At 40.4% G+C, this 26,312-nt stretch overlaps 1 protein-coding gene across 4 annotated transcripts in view; it reads left to right on the top strand.

Annotated features, from left to right (window-relative positions):
- The window catches only part of LOC144020390 (netrin-G1-like), an 89,022-nt gene that overhangs the window by 36,759 nt on the left and 25,951 nt on the right, over positions 1–26,312 (top strand). For all 4 annotated transcript variants that reach the window (XM_077523829.1, XM_077523813.1, XM_077523820.1 and 1 more), the window contains one exon: positions 5,351–5,994. In XM_077523829.1, the coding sequence (XP_077379955.1) occupies positions 5,351–5,994 (644 nt within the window). The remainder of the gene's footprint in view (positions 1–5,350; positions 5,995–26,312) is intronic.

Raw genomic sequence — 26,312 nt, 5'->3', positions numbered from 1 at the left:
TCGCTTCCCCGAAGGCCCAAAGTGGAGGTGGGCGACGAAAGGATGATTATGGATTGAATTTATGACCGCTTCCCCCGTTTCTTCTGGCAGCGTAGCGATGCAAATGTCTCCCTTATTTACTTATTTGCGCCTCGCTGTTTGGTGAGGAAATTGCTAGTCGTTAGCTGCAGATGTGTCGGGCTCAGGGAGAACAACAAATGAAAGAAGCAGGAGAAAGACCTTGGGGAAATCACAGGTTCTGAAAAACGTTCAAATATAAGACTAAAAAAAAAAAAAAAAAAAAATCTTTCGATTCCATGTGGCAAGCTTAAGGCTAGCTAGCTGCCTGGGCAAAAAGCTAAGAGAGCAGTTCTTAGAAAGTTCTTTTCTCCCAAAAAAGTTGTTTGACACCATCTATGGCTGAATGTTATCAAGCCAGGAATAGGAATTCAGACTTAAAAAAAAAAAAAAAGTTCATAGATGTACTAAAATGCATGACACTGGTCGTAGAAGAGCCAACCCGAAGTTGTTCACCAAAAGTTGGCCATGTCTGGTTGAGTATTACCAGGGCAAGATGGATGGTAGAAATACAATAAATAAAGATGCCTGCATGCCTGATGATCAGCAACAACACAGATGGACTGAATTGCACCATCCCGGTCAAATAAAATACTTTGCTAACAAAAAGTTGGACAATTATGACTGAATGAGAGTCAAAAACAAAAACAGAATGTAGAAACTTGCCAAAATAAAACCAAAAGCAGCACAAACAGATTGTCTAAAATGCTCAACACCTGTCAAAATACATTTGAATCAAAGTCACTTCTTCACAAAAGGTTGAACAATACTGGCCCTGGCAGACTGAAACGGGAAACCAAAAACCTATCAAAATTAAAAAACAAAAAACAAAAAAAACAACAAAAAACCAGCAACAACATAAACAGATTATTCAGCCTGGCTCTGATTTATCATCCTGACATCCTCCATAACACGCTCTCTGTTTTCTGCCTCCTTGGTCTCTGTGCTTGTGCGTTGGCGTCTCAAGGAGAGAACACTTTTAGCAGCTTCCTTGGAAACCCGGCAAGCGGAAAAGGTCTCCTTTTACATTCCTCCCGCTCCCGTCTCGGCGGCGTCACCCTTATTAGCCTCCTAATTGGATTACGCCACGCGCCTTTGAGTCAGCTCGCCCCGCAATCTTGCCGCGACGTGGCTTTGTTATTGACTTCCATCTGAAGAGCAAGTGGCTGATGATAGCGTGGGGAGGCTACAAAAGGAAGTAAGAATGAAGTGAGGAGATCTGTATCAGCAACACGGGGGTGGGGTCATGTATCGAACCGCCTTTGAGCATGAAATAGAGCATCAAAAAAACTCTTGAGATGAATGAAGGGAGACAAAAGCAGCAAGTGACTAAGATAAAATGTGCCAAAAAATGTGCACAAAAACTTCTCAAGATCTCAATTCAGGCTAAAAAGTCCAGACAGTGGTGTCGACTGCTAACGTTTGCTAAGTTCTAACACTAACCACTAGCTAGCAACTCTTCCAAGACTGGATTATGGCTCAATTGTGACTCGGGTGGCCAGGCGTCCTGATTTAGGCAGAACAGCCCTAATTTTCAGTGATGTGTCCTGCGTCCTGCGCAACCCTAAGCAGGACACTGGTGTGACCTCCATTTTAAAGAAAAAGAGCGGCAGTTAAGTTTGTGACCCAACATCAGCCCCACGCCACTTTTGTCACAACTGGTCTGTGATTGGCCAAGAGTGGCTTCAGTTAAAAATCTCGTTCATCATTGGTTCAATAAATGTCACGTGGGAACGGAAAAGCATAAAAGCAAGAGGTGTGTCATCATTGAGGACATTTTTTCTTTGTTATTTCCTTTTTGAAATAAGTTGTGTTTTGTTTCACATTGCACTTTTACAGAAGCATGTCACTGCTTAGTGGTTTAAAACATGGTACTGTAAACTAAATACATTTTCAAAAGGTTTGACTTTTTATTGATATTTTTACCATTTAGTTACACAAACATGATCTATAAGCCTAACCTGGCAATAGCCAGATAGATAATTGCGCTTCACTCAAGTGAGTTCTCCGCAATATCCATCTGGTACCTCTCCACGGTAATTTGCTCGGGAAAGACGTGACATTCTGTACAATAATTAGAGCTGATTGGACGATGCGACATTCTACACGTTTGTTTTAACCAATCACGGCCACGGGTGACAATTTCGTCTTCGTTCTTGTCGAAGGGGGGGAAAGCGCGAACATCTTACCAGCTAGAAATGCACGAAGCGCCTCTCGTATGTTCAACATTCAACAAGAAAACAGTGAGTAATTCTGTAAGAACAGAATTAATCACAGCGTCCATTCGTCCATGTTGGGTTTGTTTGTTAACTCCTGCATCGGCGCTGGCTTCCTGGTTTCGTCACAGTTGCATATCCCGCCCCCAAACACAATGTCGCTCTGTGATTGGTCCCAACCACCAGTGGTATAAGATGTATTCTCCGGAGTTTATTAACCAACAAATACCGCGAGAATCCATCTTGCGAGAGCAAGGTTACTATAAAATATGCAAAATTTATTGTTAATGAAAATGCACCGCGAGTCTGATGTGAACATTATTGCCTCGATTTCCTCTGGGGTTAGGTTCCAAAAAATACCCAAAATAAGTGAAATCCGTGAAGTAGCTAGCTTTATGTTTTACGTTTATTATAAATTATTTAAGGCTCTAAAACCTCTCACCCACACAGTTTATACACTTTTCTCATCGAGACATTTACATTTACAAAAAAAAAAAAAAAAAATGCGTGCAGAATTGTATACAAAAAAAATCCGCAAAACAGCGAGGCCGTGAAAACTGAAGCGTGTTATAACGAGGAAGCACTTATTTATTTTTTTTATTTTAAATATCGCCTCCTTTTTGACCTTATGAAAGTGGCCACCCTTGTTGTGAAAAAAATGGGAAGGTCAAGGCAGCAGTGTAGACTGCAACCATTAGCTGCTAACTCTAACCGCTAGCTTGCTTGCTATCTACCCTTTTGGCTAGTTTATGTAAAATTAGCACAAAATCTTAGAAGATTATCACAATATTTCAACTCAACTCGGGGAAAAAATGATGGCCACAATGTGCCACGGTTTTGTGAAAAACTAAAACTTAGTGGGCTATTGGCTGCCAACATCAGAGGAGTAAAAGGAGGAAGTGCTTCTGTGGATTTTTAGAGAAACTCCTCAACATTTCAGAACCAAATTATTGCTGTGTTTGGGCACATTTTTCATTAACATAAGCTTTCATACATGCGACAAACACATTTCTGGGTTTTAATCCCCCAAGACGGCCAAAAATACACGCCCCTCTGTGGCTGTGAGGTTGTGCAGACTGAGACAACTTGTGAGACAACTGAGAACCAGCCTGGATCCTGTGACATGAAACATGAGTCATCAATAGATGAGTGGGGTTTTTTTTAGTCTCAAATTTGCTTAATTTTAGAGTGGTTAACTTCACGTATACAACTGTAAAGAATCTTAAAATAGCTGTTAAATATAGTATAGTATAGTTAAGAAGGGATAAATGACTTTAATCCTTTAAATATGATCAACATTTTTTAGATCTTTTGAGCACCACAAAGGATTAAATAAAAGTCATTTCAAGTTGAAGATTGGAAGACAAAAGCGAGTGGTGCTGTAAAAAAATAAAATAAAATAAATAAATAAATAAAGTAGCAGCAAGTGCTTATCAGTATTCTTTGCGGTGATCCTCGCCGCCCATGTCAATCTCGCTCATTGAGAGCGAGCGAGCGATAAGCGTCTGGGCGTCTCTGAAATGATTGTTCTCACCTTTAGATAATTCCAGCGTGTAGGGTGTCAGATGATTGCTGATTATCGAGCTGCTTTACAGTGGATGTGAATCTCATCAGCACTTAACCTCATTGTTCCGGGGCGGGGCAGGGGTGAGCAGAATGTCAATGGGAGTGCGCCTTCTGATCTCTCCCGAACAAACACACACGCACACACGCATTCGAGCACTGGGTCTTTCTCATAGACATTCTCGCACCACACACAAATAGACTGATTGTGTCTGGATGGATGACTGTGGTACACTCAGCAGACTAGGGGGCTCCATGAAAAATACATGTGACCCCCTGTGTTTTATGAGAAACAACTCATTTGGATTCCAGTCCTATATCAGGACTGGAATACCACACAGGAATATCAATTACAGCAGCAATTTGGGTGGTGGCGGCGGAATGGTAGTATGTGAGGATCTGCAGTGACATCTTAATGAGCCGCTCTATGTATCCACTGTGCGCGCTTTCTCAAGTACACGTGGAGCTGAATGTGATATAAGTGCTTTAGTGAACACTGGCGGAATGAAGACAACGCTTGGTTTTTAATGGTGGGAAGTGGGGAACCAAGAATTGCAATGTTAATTTCATGTTACATAAACATATCCCACGTATATGAATCTTACTTACCGTATTTTTCGGATTATACGTCGCTCCGGGTTATAAATCGAACCAGCCAAAAAATGCATAATTAAGAAGGAAAAAACATACATAAGTCGCACTGGAGTATAAGTCGCATTTTTGGGGGAAATTTATTTGGTAAAATCCAACACCAAAAACATACATGTCATCTTGAAAGGCAATTTAAAATAAAAATAAAATAGAGAACAACAGGCTGAATAAGCGTACGGTATACTAACGTTACATGACTGACATGCCTGGTAATGTCAGTAACGACGTAACATATTAAGAGTTTGTCGTGAGCAGTGACGGGAGTCGGAGGCGGAGTGTTGAAGCACGGAGCCAAAGGCTGGCGTTTTATTGACATCAGCTTCTGAGGTCTTAACAGCAACTCCCCACTCAGCTAGAAGCTAACAGGCTAACTCCCCTTTTCTACATAACAAAACCTTCCCACCCGGAACGATCCCTTCGTCCCAACGTTCCGTGGGTGAATTATGTTCCCATCACTACAAGTTATTCATATAACTCTAGCATAAAGAACATGCTAACAAGTTTATCAAACTATCAGTTTCATTCCAAATCACTAAATCCAATGAAATCTTCATCCTCGGTGTCACTTTTAAACAACTCCCCCAACTCGGGAGGTAGACGATGCAATGTTGAACTTATCAACACAGGCCTAGAGTGCCCTCTTGCGGTTTAGTGTGAAAATAACGTGAAATTATATAATAATGTGTTAATTTCACACATAAGTCGCACCAGAGTATAAGTCGCACCCCCGGCCAAACTATGAAAAAAACTGCGACTTATAATCCGAAAAATACAGTATTTATTTTTTGTCCATAGCAGAAGTCTGGCAATTGGTTTGAGTTGCATGAACTGACTGGATCGCACATTTTTGGTTGTCTTTACAGGAGAACCCTTACATGTGCAACAACGAATGTGACGCAAGCACTGAAGAGTTGGCTCATCCGCCCGAGTTGATGTTTGACTTCGAGGGTCGCAACCCCACTACCTTCTGGCAGTCCACTTCCTGGAAGAAATACCCCAAGCCGCTGCAGGTCAACATCACGCTGTCGTGGAACAAGACCATCGAGCTGACCGACGACATTGTGCTCACCTTCGAGTCGGGCCGACCGGAGCAGATGGTCCTGGAGAAGTCGCTGGACTACGGCCGGACTTGGACGCCATACCAGTTCTATGCCACCGACTGTTTGGACGGCTTCACCATGGAGCCAAAGACGGTGGGCGACCTGACACAGCGCACCTTGCTGGACATCATCTGCACAGAGGACTACTCTCGGGGCTACGTGTGGAAGAACGACAAGACGGTTCGCTTTGAGATCAAGGACCGCTTTGCCCTGTTCGCTGGGCCTCGCCTGCACAACATGGCCTCCTTGTACGGTCAGCTGGATACCACCAAGAACCTGAGGGACTTCTTCACCATAACCGACTTGAGGATTAAGCTGCTGAAGCCGGCTACTGGTGCCACCATGGTGGACGAAAACAACCTGTCCAGATACTTCTATGCCATCTCTGACATCAAAGTGCAGGGAAGGTAAGAATGTATTTTTTTTTAACTTTTTTTTTTTTTTTTTACCCTAAATAGATTTAGCCTCATTTTAAGTGTGCAGGAGGTCCTTAGATTACAACCAAATTCTATTCCAATGGGGTATATGCCACAGAGGAGGCGGGACTTCTGACCTCCGTAAGTCACACACCTACGCTGTTTACGGTTACTGTTGCGATATAATGGGCTGTGTCCCAATACTCGTACTTCCACCCTTGTGCCCATCAATTGTGCATTCCCATTAATGGGTGAAAGTTAGGTACGCTCCGATCGATCGGCCACCAATTATAATCGGCCGATATTCGTGAAATAGTACGTGATCGGAATATTTGATCAAACCCTTTTATTCCCGATCAAAAATCCGATCACCCGTAGCTCATGCTTCGCAGCCTGCCTGAGAGACCAACTTGAGGGCACAGTGTGGAGGCAACTTCCTCATCCAACCCCGCCCCTCCCCCTCGCTTGTGTCTATGTGTGTACATGGATATATAATAGATATGTGTCTATGGAGCGTCCTCGTCATTCACCCCTCGGGCCATGAGGTGTTCAGCTAGTTTTACGTACATTTATTAACTAACGGCCGACGAATTTGTGCAAAAATTCAAACAATTGGTGATTGATGAAGGCTACGATGCACACTAAGTTTTTAATTGCGACGAGACGGGCCTTTTTTTGGAAAAAGATGCCTCGCCCTACCTGAAGTTTCCATCAAGTTTCGGAATTTATTGAAAAGAATCACCTAGAAAAAGTGTTTACCAGTTGCTCACTATGATGATGTTTGCCTTGGACACTTTCGAAGGATTTAAAAAAAAAAATAAAAAAAATTCTTGGATCAGTTCTTTCCAAAACACCAGGCAAAAAAACATTCCTGAGAGAACATGAACCAAAAAGAGGGCAAAAAACGATGACAACAGCAGTTAAAAAGGTAAATGACTATCGTTTTTATTCTTTACTCTATTCTTTGTTTTTACATTATGCACAACTCTCATTTATTGTGCAATAATCTTATTGTAACATGTATTTGTTACATGTTTTGATGCATTTTTATGCTTTATAAATCATTATGTCTGAATTTTGGGCGGCTTGGAATGGATTAAGGCATTTACATGGAAAATGCGTCTCTACTTACAAAATGTTCTACTTAAGAACTATCTTCCAGAACCAATTAATTTCATAAGTAGAGGTACCACTGTATGGAGCTCAGATGTCAGTCCTGTTGAGACTGCTGATTATTTCAATCTGTTAAAGCTTAAAGCTGGTAATTTTAAGTTTTTCTGTTATTTATTTATTTTTTTACTGAATAGTTGATGCATTGTGCCAGAAAGGGTTTTGTATTAATTCTCTTGAAAATGTTTTTGTCTAAAATTAAGGTGATTATATGGGTGTTGTTTTTTTATTTTTTTTTTATTTAATATAGCCAATGGCACTCACCATAAATACATTGGGGAAAAAAAATATCGATGATCAATGTGATCGGTATCAGTATTGGCTGATCTTACTCATTGATGATCGGTATCGGCAGTATAAAACCCTGATCGGAGCATCCTTAGTGAAAGTGTGTTCTGTGTCTCAGTTCTCCAAGTGTGTCTCAGAGTGCTCCTGGAAAGTGAGACACCGTACACACTCACACCCACCAACAGGAACACACAATTGTGGGGCACAATGGTGGAAGCGTGAGTATTGGGACGCGGCCTATATGCCGCAACAGTAACTGGAAACAGAGTAGGTGTGTGACTTATGGAAGTCGGAAGTCCCCATAAACGTGACGTAACCTGAAGTGTGGCTTCCGTTTACAAGCCTACTGCATTTGCACTTCACACACTAGTGGTAAAATATCCAGTTAAATGCCCATTGAGTAAGTGTATTTCATATAATACTGTAAAACCTGTGAATCAGACAAATATTTTTCCATAATTATCCCGTTTTACTATAACCAGAATCATAAAAATCAAAAAGAAAAATGTTACATTGTATAGATGCGTATACCGGTATCTAGATGTTTTAGAAAAGGGTGTATTACATCCCAAAATTATGTTTAATGTCTAATGTTACAAATTTATATACGGTAATTAAGTACCTTGTTTCCAGAAATTGTACGTGTGTACAGACCCTGAGCAAAACTACGGTAGTTAAGCTAAAAGCAGCAACAATTGTTCATACGAACCATGATGGAACATGCAGCCAATGGTGATTTGTTTATCCCCCCCCCCAAAAAAAAAATAAAAAATCATTCCAAATGCAGTAATGTGCTGACATGCGTGCCTCGGATGCTTTTATTTTGAAGTTGTTCCCGGCAGCGTGTTGTTTCATGACCGCTGACTTGACTGCTTTTTTGAGTCACTGTTTGCGGTGTCATGCAAACGTTCCATTTGTGTCCTTTCTGAATGTTCTGAATTTCTGTTTCCATGGTAATGTCACACAGTCGTCATGCTGGTCATTTTTTTAGACAACAAACTCATTGAAATCGAATCAACAGTGCCTTGGCGGATTGTTTTAAGACGCCATTAATCTACAATCAATTCCACGCAATAGACCTCGTTCTTAACCGTGGCGGTAAATGTTTTTTTTTATTTTTTTTATTTGCCTCGATAAAACGGCAAACACCACGCTCAGCCATATAAACGATTCACTTACCTTCTGTCAACAGAGTTACAACTCCCTCTACGCCGTAGTTCTCGCTATAAAATGTACATTTACACAACATTAGATACATTTAATTAGTCCAAGGTAAAACGCCTCTGCTGCTGCGGGTTGCTTTTCAGGGGAATGGAAACATTGTCTTCACGACGCAGGAAAAAGGCCCTCAAGATGGCCATAAAGCATCGGCAGCTGCTCTCCAAATTGGAGCGGTGCTGCCAGCCTGGCGGTTGGTTTATGCGAGGATAACTAGGCTAGTAATGACCCATCAGAGGGGCCCCGAGGTGAATTGAAAACAGTTAGTCCCTAATTGCGATTCAGTTGGCAGACGAGAACCATTAGCGCATTGGCAAATTGGCAGGAGACTAATCTGGTAATTAAGAGAGTTTGCGGCTGATTAAATGGTAATCACCGGGGACGTGTCAGTGAAAAGTAGGGATGCTGCCGACATCGCCAGTTTTTTTCCCCCCCAAATTTTAGCTCGGCCCATTCAAAAAATTAGATGTATACTTTGAGTTAATAATTGCCGTTTCATTGGAGCGAGTCACTCTTGATGATACACAAGTTAGACACAAGGTATTACTTACTGTAGCTTTGGCACCAGAAACATCAATGCGAACTACCGTATTGTACGCACTATAAGGTGCACCTCATTATAAGGCGCACCTTCAACGTATGGCATATTTTCAAACATTTTCCATATATACGGCGCATCGCACTATAAGGCGCACCGCATTATAAGGCGCACTTTCAATGAATGACTTATTTTAAAACTTTTTTCATATATAAGGCGCTACAGTAGAGGCTGGGGTTACGTTATGCATCCATTAGATGGTGCTGCGCTTAAGGGAATGTCAACAAAACAGTCAGCTAGGTCAGTGAAACTTTATTAATAGATTACAAACCAGCTTTCTGACAACTCAATTCACTCCCAAAATGAATAAACAGCTGTTTTATTATTTTCTCTGAGGTAAAGTATTAGTATTAGCTAGCGATCCAAGATGGCGGGATCTTCTGCGCTTGCGACCTGTTGCGTCTCAATATTGATCCTTATATAAGGCGCACTGGATTATAAGGCGCATGGTCAGCTTTTGAAAAAATTGAAGGCTTCTAGGTCCGCCTTATAGTGCGGAAAATACGGTACTTGGAAAATGGAAATGTATGTCTACAAGCGAGAACATACTCTATGAGAAAAATTACTTTCTGAAATTCTCCTTTGTGTGTTCCTATCAGCTTGTAATTATTGGTAGCAAGGCATAACATCAGGTTTCTATAAACTTTAAGATCAAACGATGACATCAATTCATAGTACAATGCCTTTTTATTTAGAAACACACAGTTTTGACCTGAACTTGGATTATTGCTAACATTTATTTAGATTTTCCAAAATGTTCAGGTCTTCAGTTATTAAAATAAAGTATTATCAAGTATTATGTTTTGAGGTATAGTTCTGCTGGTTAATGGGGATACTTGTTGAAAGCAAGCATGTTTTCACTGGTGCCCAAGTTGGGTTCTTGAGAGCCCCTTATCCAGCCTGTTTTAGATGTACCCCTCCTCCATCACACCTGAATCAAATGATCAACTCATCAGCAAGCTTTGCAGAAGCCTGATAACGATCCTGATCATATGTGTTGGATGAGGGAAACATCTGATACAGGCTGGCTCTCGAGGACCGGACTCGGGTACCCCTGAGCTACACACTTGTGCAGGAAAGCTCAACGAGGTTATAAAGTCAAGTCACGATGGGAGGTTTTCAGCGACGGTTTCTCGACGACCAAGATGAAGTTACATGTGTCACTCTAAGAAAATGTCATGTTTTGAGAAAGAAAAAAAAACTTCGCATAGTACAGGTCCTCGAGTTATGACGTACGCGACCTACGTCATTTGACTTTACAGTGCACGTGTCTCGCCCGTAGCACCTCCTCTTTCATTAATTTCCCACAGCAATCACACTATTTTAAAGTTATTTAAAGTTGTGTTGTTGTTACCTCCAGGCGTCCATCAGCCGAGTCACATTTCATGCTTAAGTTTCCATTACCTCCGCTTTGCTGTCCGTCAGCAATGAATATCTCTGCGGAAACACAAAATATTGGTTCCGGCATCTTCCGGGTGGCCCAAATATGTTTTTTTTTTATTACTGTACAAAGTATTTTGATGTAAATATCGACTTTAATGATGAAATCCAACTTGCGTCGAAATTCAGGCAACATCGTAGGAACGGAACTTGTGGACGCCCTGTACTGAAAAGAAGCAACACAGTTATTGATAGCACTAACTTACAGTCGTACTTGAAAGTTTATATACCCTAAAGGGTTTGTAAACTTATGAGTAGTGTTGTTCCGATACCATATCGGGAGAGGCCCCGATACTGCATTAAAACAGTAGTATTGGGATTGACGAGCACTAACGAGTAACATGACGATACCATTATTTCACAGGCTGTTTGAAAGTGATATATAAATAAACTTGAGTTGAGTTGAGGTGGTCCTCGGTAAAATATATCCTTTGTATTACTTGAAAACTTAAATAGTAAATCATTTAACCACCTGATTTTGATTGCTTGGCTTATTTAAAAAAACAAACAAACAAAAAAAAAGCTGGCTCCTGTCTTCGGTGTCTTAGCTCTTTCAAACAAAGTGAATGTGGTATAGTAGATGTTTTTGCGTTACAGTTCTGGTGACCAGTGGAGATACTTTATAAAAAAAATATATTTAATAATTGCTTATTTAGCCACACACTTCTTAACAGGACAAGGACATTCAGGAGAAAAGTGAGAATCTCTCTTTTTCTTTTTTTTTCATGTACAAATTTGTAAAGGGATGGTATGATTCATCGGTTTGTTGATGTGATCAAGACCACATTGAAGTTGCATACTTCATGCCAACCGAAACTTGTCACAATTCAACTGTAATACTAGCATGGTTGCCAATCCATCAGTATCACTCTGTTTCCATGTGCATCCACCAACAGTTGAGCCCTTCATAGTATTTGTACCTGGTCGATTGTGTTCTTTTTCCAAACATAATAATAAAATATAATACATTATTTAGCCACCCTCAACTCAGCTGTCAGAGCTGTGGGCATTAAAACAAAGTAACTCCAGTAGCCTCAGAGCCTTTGCTCATCTTCAAAAAAAAAAAAAAAAAAAAAAAAAGTGAAACATGTTCATTGCTTGTTCAACTAAATACTGAACAAGGCACACAAAAGAAATTATGTTTGAAAATCTTTCTTGAGATACAAGGTTCTGACTATGATTTGCTACTTTTGAAACCAATGTTAATATTGAACATTTGTAACCGTAATACAGTATATCATCACACTTCCATGCTCACCCACCAATGGATGTTGAGTCAACAAAGCCTTCCAAAAAGTATGGTCAAATACATACGTAATGTTCCTTGGAATCACCTTGTACTGATCTTCAAGGCAGTGTTCTACTCCTGCCTCAAATCTCTGCAGGCACATATAGTCCAGTTTGCGTAGCAAGTCTCTCCATAGACACACTCCAACACAAATTGATGACCTGTAAAATGCAAGGCCGCCTAGCAAGCACGGAATCGTATCTCCCACAGATATCTTATTTTGCCTTTCATTAGAAAAAAAAGAAGCATGGATGGGTAGGGAAAACAAGTGATTCATCCAATTCTACCCACTTCTCTGCTCCTGGGCATCAAATGCAATTTTACCACCAAAAACTTTGCGGTTGTAAATTGAAATAAAATGAAGGGACCACTTGTGTCCAGCGGTGGATCAGCAAGTCAGTCGAGAGAGGCTGATTAGACTTCCCAGCGACGTCGGCAGCCCTCTGGCTAGAAGCGAATGTGAAAGCCTTATCACAGTGTGTCAGCGCCTTGCAAGAAATCCTTGTATGTGCTTATAAATTCTCCATCAGGCATAGAAAGCCTCTCAGAACCAGGTAACCCGTAGACATGGACATGAAGGGAATGAATGGGCATATTGCATAAATACCTTTTTCAGGCATTATCTTCAAATGCTTTCATTGTAATTAGACTCTAGGTGTTGAATACAAAATAAGCAATAAGTCTTTTTGAATGATTCAGATCTTCAGGACGAGCAAGTCTAAGGGAACATATGAGACCACTGGCTGGCTTGTGCTAAGCAAGTACACAACAAAGCTGGGCACTTCTGTTTATCGTCACTTCCCGTCGATGACGACACCCACCTTTGAGCGAGCGCACGATGACGCAAACCCTCGTAAAAATATACGGTCTGAGCACCGACTGAAGCACGTTTACGTCCGCCACGCAACTTGACGCAAGCCTTCGTCAATAAACATTTGAAACAAAACGGCTCATTGCTGCAAGAAATCGTGGAGGAGGGGAGGAGAGGGAAGAACAGGAAAGGAGGAAAAAACAAACAAACCTGAGCTGGTTTCAAACTGGGGAATTGCTGCTTACAGAGCAAGCACAGTAACCACTATACTATTCATTCAGTTAGGTTCAACACTGCAAAAGTTTTACTTGTAGTTTACACAAGTGTCTGCCAGACCGGATTTTAAGACAGCCAGTTGTCATTACACTTTGGCATTGCAAATGTGAAGGATAATTGATTGCTTTGAATTCATTTGGTCAGAATGTTTAGGTTACTTTTATCACTGTCCCATGGAGGTCTCAGAGAAAGTGGGTGTGCATTTAATCGGCAGAGGTGGTGCGCTGGTGGGTTCGCATAAAGTGAGCACATGCTCGTTTTCTCAGGTTGGGAGGGGCTGGTGCTTGGAGAGCAAAATGACCTAGAATTTCTCATACAGGGGCAAATGGAGGAAAACACTTCTGTTGTGTTTTTAGTGAGGAATTAGCATTTTCACACGTCTAAAAGCGCCTAAAAGTTGATTTTTCATGTTACTGTCTCTTTAAGGTAAATGAAATTAGAGATGTTTGATAGTGTACCACTTTTTCAGTACTCAACTCTTGAGTAGTCACAGATACAAAGTACCCATGCCACTAGTACTTTTAATACATAGAATTTCTCCCCCCCAAAAAAACGACAGATGATTTTTAAGAAAGTTTTTTTTTTCTTAAAATTGCATGAAATTGGTGGCAACATTTTTTTAATGTCTAATTACAAGTTCCTGATCCAAAAACAGCGTCACGAGTGCCGATACCTGGAAATCACGCGGTGTATCGGCCCGATACCGATACCTGGTCTCGGTACTCACCCATCCCTACATGAAATATGTTTTAGTATGATTGAACACTTAAGGATTTGTAGAGCAAATCTGATTAACATTATATTACTCACAAAACATTAGCGGTAGGCTTTCTGATGAGATTTCAGGATGAACGGATATGCATATCCTTTACAGGTCTTTCAACTTTTGAATACACGTTTCATGTGTTAGTGCTTTCTTCACAACTTTTTAGAGAACAAGCAAGTTGTGCAAAATGTTCTGAATCATTGGACAGGTGAGAAGTTTACACAAAAGCATTCATAAAGGTCCATTCTGAAATTTCATCCGCAATCCCAATAGGCCTACCCACTAACATTTGCTTTTGTTTGTTTGTTTTGTAAACTTAGCGCACATCCTCATAGTCTGTTGTGCTTTCTCTGCTTACAACTATCAAACTAGATTATTAAAACCATAATATTTACTGTAAAAAAAAGAGCCCACAGAAGGCACATTAATAAAAGTTAATCTCAAGACGCTGAAATAGACAAAGCCGAGCGACTGTCTCCTTTTAAATTTCCGAGTCGTACTGACATTATGTTAGCCTTTACAGAAAATGCAGCGAGTTTTTTGCTTAACTTTCAGTTGTGGCTATTGATCGCACATTACAATAGTATACAAGAAAACCTTGAACCCTGCCGACTTGTCCCACCTTTCCTCATTTATTGATCACATTGTCTGCTGGCTAATTAAGACGCAACCGCTAGCTCACATGTGCAAAGGGGGGTTGGTCGAGGGGCCTGGGAACAGTGGAAGCAGATAATCCATAAGCTGCTAATGCGCAATTGCGCTCATCCCCTCCATGTCATTCCCAACATTATGTCTTGTTTTATTTCCCGTCTCTTTTGACCTCGTTTTTTTTGTTTTTGTTTTTTCGTCCTCAACCCTGACCCATCCTATTAATGTGACGTTACAAAGAAAACAACAGCTGTTCAACATAATCCTTCATTGTTTGACTTGTACTTCAAGGACAAGTCACTAACACACCCCAACTCTCCATTTATAAGATTCTTCACAAAGATATTGATGAAGATATTTTCTGACTGTAATCTGATTTAACCTGCAATTTTGGAGGGATTTAGGGTACTCTTATTTTGACCTGTACAACTTTTGGGCGAGTTTTATTTATACATGCATACGTCTTGAGTTTTTCCTCATTAGTTTTATTGTTATATGGAGAACCTTTGGAGTTTTTACAGTATTCATTTTTGCCTGATCAACCTTTGGGGTTTTTACAGTAGTTTTAATTTTTACCTGCTCACTTTTTTTTTTTTGCTCTCAACTTGTTATGTTATGTTCTGGGTTTGGTTCCCAAAAGCGCAGACACAAATAAGAGTTTTCAAACTTTATTCGCACACCATCAAAAGGCATGGAACTAACTTGGCTTGACCAGAAACAACGAGAAGGCATCGAGGAAGAGAGAAGCAGGTGGCCAGCTGGACAGAGGAATAATCCGACAAAACACACACTTCTCAGTTAGATTTATATAGACAGTGAATCGATCAGATTGGCTGTGGCTAGACATGTGGGTAACAGGACTGACATGGAATTATCTGATTGGCTGTTGACCAGATAAAGAGATTAAAGATTCTTGACATCACATAGCTCCTGATATCATATAGCTTAAGACCAGTTGAAACTAGATGCCGTTTACATCAGTTCAAAACAGACACTTGACCTCACGGTCATGACCCAAACATAACCCTTGCATGACCCAAACTTCACCCTGGCATGACCCAGTCATGACACAACTTAATTGTTAAAATCCATTAATTGCCCAGCCCTATTTTAACCTATGCAATTTCAGGTTTTTATGGAAGACTTTATTTAACCTGTGCGACATTTTGGCAGCTTTTGTGGTCTGACAACTCTACATTAGCATACATGTGTTTGGGAAATAAAGCAAAAAAAAAAAAAAAAGTTGAAATGGGAGCCTGAGAGCTCCTTAATCGAAACAGTGACTTGACAGTGATTGAAAATGACGACTGTGTGCAGGTCTCTCCACCAAAGGCTGAAGTGAAATTGAATTACTCCCGTACGGCGAGCAAATGATGACACACTTGCGTTCGGATGGCAAGCAAGAGAGTGCGAGAGAGAGTGAGCTGAAGTTCTGGCGTGTTCAATCATTAAACCATAAGGCCACTCATTATTGAATAGGACAAGTTTAAGTCAGAAGGCCCGACGTGCAAATTTTCAACGTCTGCGTGTTTCTGCTGACGACGTCTCTCTGAGGATTGGTCACATTAGAGGAGTCATTTCAAACCAAATGGATGTTTAAAATAGCGAACGTTGATCTCCAGGGCTTTGTCGTTTTACACTCGTGCAAAATGATAAAAGTCTGCCAAGAAGCCTCTTGGATAGAAAGTAAAGTATCTCCATATCTCAATGAATACCCAACAGCTCTATCCAACATTTAGAAGAAATTGAGATAAGAATCGAGTGTACTACATCAGTGACTTTATGCTTAATATGATACTGGTTCTTAAAAGGGAGTTAAGAAATTACAAACAAACTCCCTTTTACACAACCTGTAAAACTGATCATCTTTTATTTCTATGTAGCTGTTCATTATAAACTGCAGTGATGCAGAATGAGGGAAATTAAGTCGCTGTTGCAATTTGCACCTTAATTTCAGCTGGGTGGGACTCCACCTGGTTTCACACTGTATTGCATTCAAGTGCATTATAAACGCTTCTATATCATATCGACAGAAGCGTAAATATATGATGATGATAGAACTAAAACAGAACTGTAGAAAGTGCTAATCACCAATTCATTACTACAGTGGAACCTCTACTTACGAACGTCTCTTCATGCGAATTTTTCGAGTTACGAAACGCCTCAACGGGAAAATATTGCCTCTTGTTACGAAAAAAAATTCTAGATACGAAAGGTAAAAATACATTACCGAACGCAACATACTTTTTTCGGCTATGGCTATTTCCTCCCATAGGTATCTATGAGCGTATACTAGATCGGTGTCTATACAGCGTCCTCATCATTCATCCCGCGGCCCATGAGGTGTTCCGGTGTTTTTCGTAAATGTATGAACTAACGGCCAACGAATTTGTGCAAAAATTCAAACAATTGGTGATTGATGAAGGCACAGTAAGTTTTTAATTGCGACGAGACGGGCCTTTTTTTTTGAAAAAGATGCCTCGCCATACCGGAAGTTTCCATGAAGTTTCAGAATTTGTTTAAAAGAATCGCCCAGAAAAAGTGTTCAGCAGTCGGGCGTTTGCTCACTAAGATGATGTTTGCCTTGGACATTTCCGAAAGATTGTTTTAAAAAAAAAAAAAAAAAAAAAAAAAAAAAAAAAAAAAAACATCCTTGGATCAGTTCTTTACAAAACACCAGGCCAAAAAAACAAAAAACAAAAACACTTCTGAGAGAGGAGAACATGAACCAAAGAGGGCAAAAAACGATGAGGACAGCAGTTAAAAAGGTAAATGGCCATCAATTTTGTTCTTTACTCTATTCTTTGTTTTTTACATTATGCACAACTCTCATTTATTGTGCAAAAATCTAATTGTAACATGTATTTGTTACATGTTTTGATGCATTTTTATGCGTTATAAAACATTTATGTCTGAAATTTGGGAGGCTTGGAACGGATTAGGGCATTTACATGGAAAATGCGTCTCTACTTACAAAATTTTCTACTTAAGAACTTTCTTCCAGAACCAATTAATTTCGTAAGTAGAGGTACCACTGTACAGACATTTTCTTGTTGTAAGTAGAATTAGCTGAACAAAAAAAGTCAATCGATAGATTGATAGCACAGTTCTTCAAAGGACCTGAAAGTCAGTTCTGTCAGGAAGTAAATTTAATATGAAGCGAAAGCCCTTGTCTTTCTTCTACGGTGAAAGATTGATGTATGTAAGCTACGGCGTGCAGCCACCCTTACTGAGCAAAGCAGCCTCCCCTGGCTCGCCTCCTCACCTATTCTCTCTCAAGCCGGCCATGGTCAGAAGCCATAATGCGTCTCCATGCTGTATAAATTCATAGTGAAGGCCTCTGGAAGAAACCTTCCCAGACATGACACTCGGAAAGCCTCACATGTTCTGAGAAGTGATAGATCTGACAGATACAGAAGAGAGGTGGAGAGGAAGGATCAAGGCGGCCGAGGAGAAACTTTGGCCTTGCTGAAAGTTTTGAAAAATGTCCGTGTGTTACCGGGACAAACTGAAATAACTGACAACTTTTCTGTCCAGGCCAAGGGAGGTTGTTTGACATCTTTTGAGGGGATGTAGCTCTGTCATCCAGGCGTCCAAATGGTGAAATCTGATTTTAAAAACACCTCAGGAGGGCTTCAGGGTGTTTTTAACCTCTTTCACACAGAGGCTATGGAAAATTGCAACTGAGCTGGCTTGTTATCCATCTTTGTCTTTGACACAGAACCATCCATCATTCATGCATCACTGTCTATATGGAAACTCAAGAGAGCCCACAAATGTACAGAAAATGAGAACACCTGGTATCCAGCCATCTTTGCCCTTTTGGACAGAAATGTATACAAAAAAAACACACACACATATTTACGGTTCACTATTCTCAAATTCACATATTTGTGTTTTTTCTCTGGCTCCTATCCCGAGCTATTTAATGGAAAAACTCCCCTTTCGGAAATGCCGCAGAATGCCACTAAATGCCTGCCATTTGTTTTTGACAGCCATTTTAGAACCATTATTCAATATCAAGAATGCAGAGTGCGGTCTCGTGAATTCGCCAAGTACGGTCTCCCTGAGTACATACTTGAGAACGTACTTCCTTTAGAATTGGAATGGCTGTGTACTTCCCCCACGGCTCTGATGTATTTCCATAAAATGATAAATAGGAAAAAATAAATAAAAACGTAGCAGCATGAAATGCATTTTGAGGTATTTTCCCAGCCAAGTCTTCACAAGTCACCATCACCAACCAATGCATCCTTGACTTAAGATAGCATACAAGAGCAACATTAAGATATACTGTACTGATATGCGTACAGTAGGCCTACTTTCAATTGGGATAGACTTTGGGCCGCAACAAAGAAAAGGTTTTAGTCATTGACAACTCAAAAAGCTTTAGGCTAGTTTTAGTCACCTTTTTTGTAATCTATAAAATAGTTTATATTTATTTGATATGAGTTTAGAATTAACTCTTTGACTGCCAAAGACGTTTAATGATGATTATTAAAATTCCAATGAATGGAATGCGATCTTTCATTAAGTAGCCACATTGTATATGTAGTAAAGGCAAACGATATTCTTTTTGCCTCGAAAGATGAGTTAAAATGCTCAAAAGCGGCTGGCACTGTGGATTTTTTTGTTTTGTTTTTATAACGCCTGGCAGTCAAAGAGTTTTAATGAAGAATATAGATGACCCTCAAACAAGAAAACAAAAATATGATAGCTTAAAGCGATACTTGACTCATTGAGACATTTTCAGTAGTTAAAAAGTTAATATTTTGTCCAGAATGAATTTGATAACTTCATTATTTTTCATGTACAATTAATACCTTTAAAAACAAAATGTTTCCACTTGCTGTCTACTGAAGATGACATCACCTGTGCTGAGGAAGTAGCTAACGACCACCAATCATGGCTAACTGAGCCATGATTGGTCGTTAGCTATAATCACAATTCAACATGTTTCCATTCCTAGTACATACGCTTTGATGTTTTGAGAAAAAAAAGGGGTGTGAATATTTTTTTTAACATAATTCATCAAATAATCGCCAATATAATAGACAGATTCATCAACTATTAATATAATTAGTAGTTGCAGCCTTGAATATTTGTGTCATTTGCGAACATTTCGTTCAAAAGAATGTATCGTTTGCATGACTTGACTGAACTGATTACTTCCTGACGTGATCTATTCTTTTATCAGTTTATTTCAGCTCAGCTGGGCACTGTCGACTGGGAACGTAAATGAAAATGTCTCCCACCCTTGAATCTTTGCAAACGACCAATTAGCGGCCAGCATCAAGTGAGGGAGGGACTCTAATGAACGTACTCTTACTAGTGTTTGCGAACATGAATGACATTACCAGTTTTGTAGGTGAACATACTGGATACAAGTGAACGTCACACATTTTGTCCTCGTGGGATAAACTTACTTTGGCATCCGTTTAAGCTAACGGCTAATGTGGAGTGCATCCAAGTGCTGAAGGCAAACACATGAAAACAAATGCACACATGGGGCATGTATCAGTTTCTCCATTTTCTTTAACAGACCACGTGTGAAGTCATTAGGAGAGGAGAAATAAGAGTGAAGTCCAGGGGAACATGTTTTGGTCCGCTACAGCGGGGAGGTGCCGGTGGTTAAAATAACATACAGACAAATCCACCTCTGCTAAAGTTGGCTACATCGTTAGTTAATCAGATAATTTTATTTCATAGGTGAAATGAAACGATTAATACATATATTATCATCAGTATTTGGTTCAGCTTTTCACTTTTTCTGAAAAAAAAAATGAAAAAATGAGTGTGGGTGGAGCAAGTTGATGATCATCTCAACAATTTGCCATGAAAAAAAGCGGGATGTATGGCCCATTCATTGCTGCTTGCTTTAATTCCTATTGTTTCTCCCATAAAATAATCAGAAATATCCACCAGGGTCCCCTAGAATATAGTGATTTCGACCTCTAAGGTTCCATGATTATAAATATGCAAAAGGTGTTTAATTTATACATTGATTTGATTAGAAAAGGAAAAAGTGGTGGTGGTCTTGAGGTCAAACGTCTAAAAACGTGTCCTGATTTTGGAGAGTAAGGATACCAATGACGTTAACTTTAATGAACTCAAGCAATGCTATGAGTCGACCGGGTCACAGCAGCTACATGACACGGTAGGTCAGTCGCTCCCCGTAAAAGTGTAAGACGAGCCACATTTGTGATCTGATCCACACGTAAACGACCTGACTTAAGTTGGTTGAAGTACGTATTGAATTGCAATCACGTGCTGAATGGATTTCATGCCGAAGTATCGATCAACCTTAAACGTGACCTTGAGGTGCCGCAAAATTAACATGACGCAGCAGAACCGAACATTTGCAAATGCCGTTGAGATTCGTCTCAGGGAAAGGGGAGGACGACAAAGTCACCTCATTATGCCGGGATGCATCACCGTGAAATTGAGCAGCCCGATTAGACTTGTTTCCGTCGCGCTGCGCCGTGCCCAATTTTTGTCATTCTTCCGCGTCTGATGTAATATATCTCGAGATGATTGTTTGTGTCCCCCCCCACCGCGGCTTCTCAAATTGTTGAAGTAATATTGAATACGGCTTGCAAGTTAATTTGACGCATTCCCAATTTTGGGTTCCGCAGAAATACAGCTTGAATTTCCATGCCGGGTACCGCTCGAAACTTGTCATTTGTTTCAAAGGCAGGTAATATCACGCTTCAGAAAATCCGCAACAATCACTCAATAAGTAAAGGTGAAAGAACAAAATGATTCAGAAAAGCAACTCCCGTTTATCGTGTGGCGTTTTAGTCATATACTATGTTGTATATATACGGTAATTTTAGTATCATCAAATAACAAAACTAGCACATTGTAAACATAATAACTATAAGAGCTGGACCTGGTGGAGTGGCTTGTAACGTGGGCGAGTCTGCGTGAGAGCTTCATCGAACGAAATATAGTGCAGAATGTGAGTAATGATGATGATGACTAAAGTGAGAGAACATCCATCCATCCATTTTCTTGACCGCTTACTCCTCACAAAGGTCGTGGGGGTGCTGGAGCCTATCCCAGCTGGCTTGGGGCAGTAGGCGGGATATACCCTGAACTGGTTGCCAGCCAATTGCAGGACACACAGAGACAAACAACCACTCACAAGCACACCTAGGGACAATTCAGAGCGCTTAATTAACCTGCCATGCATGTCTTTGGAATGTGGGATTAATTTATTAAGTCTTATGTTTAATAAGACATTTTGACTAAGTTGATTTTACCAATATTGAGTGTAATAAAAACATTTATTTCTATTTATGTGGAAGTTGATGTCAGTTAATGCTTGTAAGGTTGTTTGGTATCAGGGGAAATAAAGCAAGTCAAGTTAGCTTGGGTAATATAGCTCTTAATAATAAAAGAGCCTCAAAGGGCTTCACAGCCCGACAGTTCACAAAAATCCAAAACATCCCCTTGTCAAGATCTCCCGCCCATCTGGGCAGCAAACTTTGAGAAAACATATTTGGGGAGGGAAAAATAAGAGGAAGAAACCTTGAGAGACGTTACAGATGGAGGGATCTCCCTTCCAGGATGACCAAACTGTCATGGATTAATCACTTTATATCATGCTATACAATGTTAGTTTGAACAACATGAGAATCCATTTAACTCTTTGACCGCCAAAAACGTTTAATAGCGATTAGTAAAATCACGATGTATGCCGCCATAAACGTTAAATCACGTCAACTACTTTTACTTACTACTTTTTTTTTTTTTTTTTAAATCAATGGTCAATACAACGTCTGAGTGCAGCGCTGCCTGGTCAATGGGTTGTGGAAGCAAAAACACTCAGTAACTCTCTCAGCATCTCTTTTCAATGGGCTGCCGGTGTATGAAATTACAATGAAACATGTAATCTGATAAAATAGAACATTTTCCAGGATGACGTAAATGATCAAAACCTTTGTCATATTAAAGTTTTTTGTTTTTTTTTTATAACGTGGCAGTCAAAGAGTTAGTTAAACGCCACATGTAGATGCCTCTGGAGAAATGGTTCTCCTCAGAACCTTTCCCGGTTTGTGAATGCGGAATCCTCCATGGCTCCATCTCTGGGTAAGTGGTCTTCCTCAGGTCTTGTCCTGATCAGTCGATGCAGAATCCCACAAATTAAAAGCCTCACTTGGTTCATCGCTACTTTGCCCCTTCTCCAAGAAATGGGAGAAGCAGCAGTAAAACAGGCCAAAATTTTAGATGTCGGGGGGGGGGAAGCAAGCCGAGAGACGAAACATGAAACATTGCTACAAAGATAACCACTTCTACTTTGATTTCCGTACGTAAGGCATTCCCACTGGAGCCTGATGAATACAGTAGAGAAGGCTTTCAAACCCGCCAAAGCAAATCCCAGAAGACAAAAAAAAATAAAAGCAAAGCTCCCTTTGAATAATGTAATTGTTATTTTGCTTTTGCAAAAACTGATAATGCAATAAAACAGCTCTACACTGTCCATACATCAGACCTCCCCACCACATTCCTTCCTATCTTAATATTTACCCAAAAAGCATCAGAAGCCGTGAAGCAATCAACAACAGGGATAAATATTAATACCGACATTAGACGACTACTACCATGCTTGTGCACTCGCCTGGCACAGAATGAGAGAGTGGCGTTCAGCTATCGGTTCTGCGCTGCCTTCTTTTTAACAAGAACAACAAACACACCTCGCGGTACTCAGGCATGAATGCGCAATTGCGGAAAGCCCGACGTGAGAATTCAAAAAGCCCTCAACCGTGTTTGTCGCCCTACTTGTAATCATACACCTCGTGTAGAAATGTTGACTGCTGCTGGCCGTCCCTCCAGAGATCAGTTTGTGTGATATACAATTTCCACGTGTATTATTTACAAAGGCGGCATGGCCTTTTACAAGCGCTAATTAAACGCAGGAGACTGCCGGATGACTGGCAGCAAACATCGCAGCATGTGACAAGCATCTGTAGTAGGAGGAGGGTGGAAGACAAAACCATAGAAACGCTGTTGTGCGGACCTGCACTTGAACCTGACTCGTGAATTCTGTCAATCATGCCGGCAACAGCTGCCATGGTTCACCGGGCACGTACGCAGAGGATTGTGTATGTGCGCACGTGTCTGTGCGTGAACTGCATGTGAGCATTTGGGATTAGCGGACTCGCGTGTGCCGATTCCAACAAGTAGCAAACATTTGTGTCACGGGTTTGTTGGCTTGTTGCGAGCAGGAGGAAGATAAATAAATGCTTTGCTTTGTTAGCTGCTGCTCGGCACGAGTGCAATTGAAATGCGAGCAAGTACCTTGAGAATGTCCATGAATAGCAGAGCGCTAACAATGAATAGCAGAGCGCTAACAATGAATATCATTGCTGTCCAATGACAATCAAAGAGCAAACCCCTGGCAAAATGTTTAGAATTGCCTATGCGGATTCAGTGCATTGCAGATTTTAGAATTGTACTAATTAGGGATTCACGATAATACTCTTTTCAACCGATACCGATAAACGAATAATTTAGAAAGTGCCGATGTCGATAACCGATAAGTAAGCTGATAATTGTTTGCTAAATTAACTTAAATACAAATATACTTTCGAGTCCTCCTATAAGTCAAATGATTGCAAATTTCACCACACGTACTCAGCAATCTTCCACTCAACAATGTGTTCCAACTATGTTTTGCATTTGCATTTTTAGGGTTGGAACACCCATGTAACTAGGGGCGTGAAAACCAAATAAAAAGAGAGGGTGAGGAGAGGATTTTATTGATATCTCTGCTTCAAAGACAACCAGTAACTCATTTTGATTTTGCCGAAACAAAACGGTCCTGCTTTAAAAATGCAACAACAACTGCGAGGGTAACATTTTGTGGAGACGCAGTAAAGAAAGCCCACACTGGCGACTGCCATGATGCACTGTCCGTCAATATGAGGTCGTGCGCATCATGACATCACAAATATGCAACACTACCATAGGAGAGGGGAGGGGTTGAAAATTTGGGCACAACGTGAGCCACAAATACAATGGAAGGACCAACCTGACTTGTCTATTATTATCGGTGGATTTCTTTATTGTCTGGTTCACTGTATGATATCAAACTGGTCTATAATTGCCGATAATTATCGGTGGATTTCTTTATTATCTGTTTTATCTGTTTGACGTCAAATTGGTCGATAATTATCAGCCACCGATATTATCGTGCATCCCTAGTACTAATATTGCAAATTATTTGCTATATCACGGGAATTTGTGGTGATTATTTTTCTGCTGCAGCAAGTCAAGTCAAGAGGAAGGAGTACTTTAAAGTTTGGAATCATTTCAAACTTAATAAAAGAAGATAAACCGCAATGGCCCAATTGCAGAGTCCTTCTGGCTTAAAGGGGAAGTCAACTCCCCCAAAATTTCTTGATAATAGTATGTTCTATGCAGCCCACTGATCTGTATATATTATTGGCTAGCCGAAAGCCTATACACATCCGTGCAAGCCGTTGAAGCCACAGGGCGGCCATCTTCTCCCATCTTGCGAACAGGCTAGTGTATGAACTAATTGTATATGGGGAAAGATTTCTCTCAAAAATATTCGCACGAATAAATTTGTGATTTTCACGTGTTTTTGAGATCCAAAAATAAATCGCGTTTTTCAGATCAACAAACATTTGTACCCTTTTCACATTTATCATACATTTTTGCGATTTTCACATTATCAGATCCACAAACATATTCGTAATTTTCATGTGTTTTTCAGACCCACAAACATTTTCTTGATTTTCACGTGTTTTTCAGATCCACAAATATATCCGCGATTTTCACATCTTTTTAAGTTTCGTGTGTGCATTTTCCATGACTTTTGCTTACGAGTTGACGCAAGTGCGTTTGTGGGTGGTCGCACATGCGCATTTATTTTTTAGACAAACATCACGCTGTTTCAACATATTCACATACACAAGTCCTCAGATATTCACGCTTCAAAGGCCCAAATTTGTGAATTTGCAAGGGACAGCGGTTAATCCCCCCAAAATTGTATGGAAACGGAATGTTTTCAAGCTTGCAGGTGGGGAAAGACATTGAGACGTTTAGAAGGATATTCGCACGTCAGGAGATGAAATGCAAGATGATCATTATGCTGTTTTGCCGGCAAATCTCGCCACGACCAGTGAAGCGGCGTCTCTGCCATCCTGAGGGTTTAGATCTTTCCCGTGTGTGTTTTTGCGGCGGGGCGCGGTGCTTGTCGCGAAGGCGGGTTGTGGAGGAGCTTACAAATTTAGACTACTTTTAAGTGTCTGGTTGTAGCTGAAGTGTGTGCAAAGCGGCACTTTTATGAGCGCACCGTTCCCACTGGAGGAGGAGGCGGCAGAGGGGTACGCAGAGTTAGTCGATGGCTTCGGGGGAACTTTGGGGAACATAAAATAACACGCAAATGCTTTGTAGCTCATCTAAACCGATTCATTTTTGTCTAAATTGAATTTGAATAACTCATGTATACCTCTGAGGGAAGATTGTGGATATATATACAGTAAAAATACTGTTTGTACATAAATATATTCAACTGTTAAACAGTCCATCAATAAAGCCTAGCCTTTATCATTACTTTTCTGTTGTCCTCTCACGCTGTCTTACAGCAAATGAAATGAGTTTGCTAACTTAGACGCCAGAACTGAGAGACGAGCTAGCTTAGCATTAGCTAGGATGAGGCTAGTACAACACAACAGTGATAGGTTTAAAATGGGACCAAAAATAAAATAAAATCTGGGTTCTGCCATTTGCCAGTGTACAGTGTGTCATCCTGGAAGTTAAAGTAAGTTACTTT

Source organism: Festucalex cinctus, chromosome 1 (assembly GCF_051991245.1).
Source record: "Festucalex cinctus isolate MCC-2025b chromosome 1, RoL_Fcin_1.0, whole genome shotgun sequence".
Taxonomy (NCBI): domain Eukaryota; kingdom Metazoa; phylum Chordata; class Actinopteri; order Syngnathiformes; family Syngnathidae; genus Festucalex; species Festucalex cinctus.
This window is presented reverse-complemented; position numbering and strand designations above follow the sequence as displayed.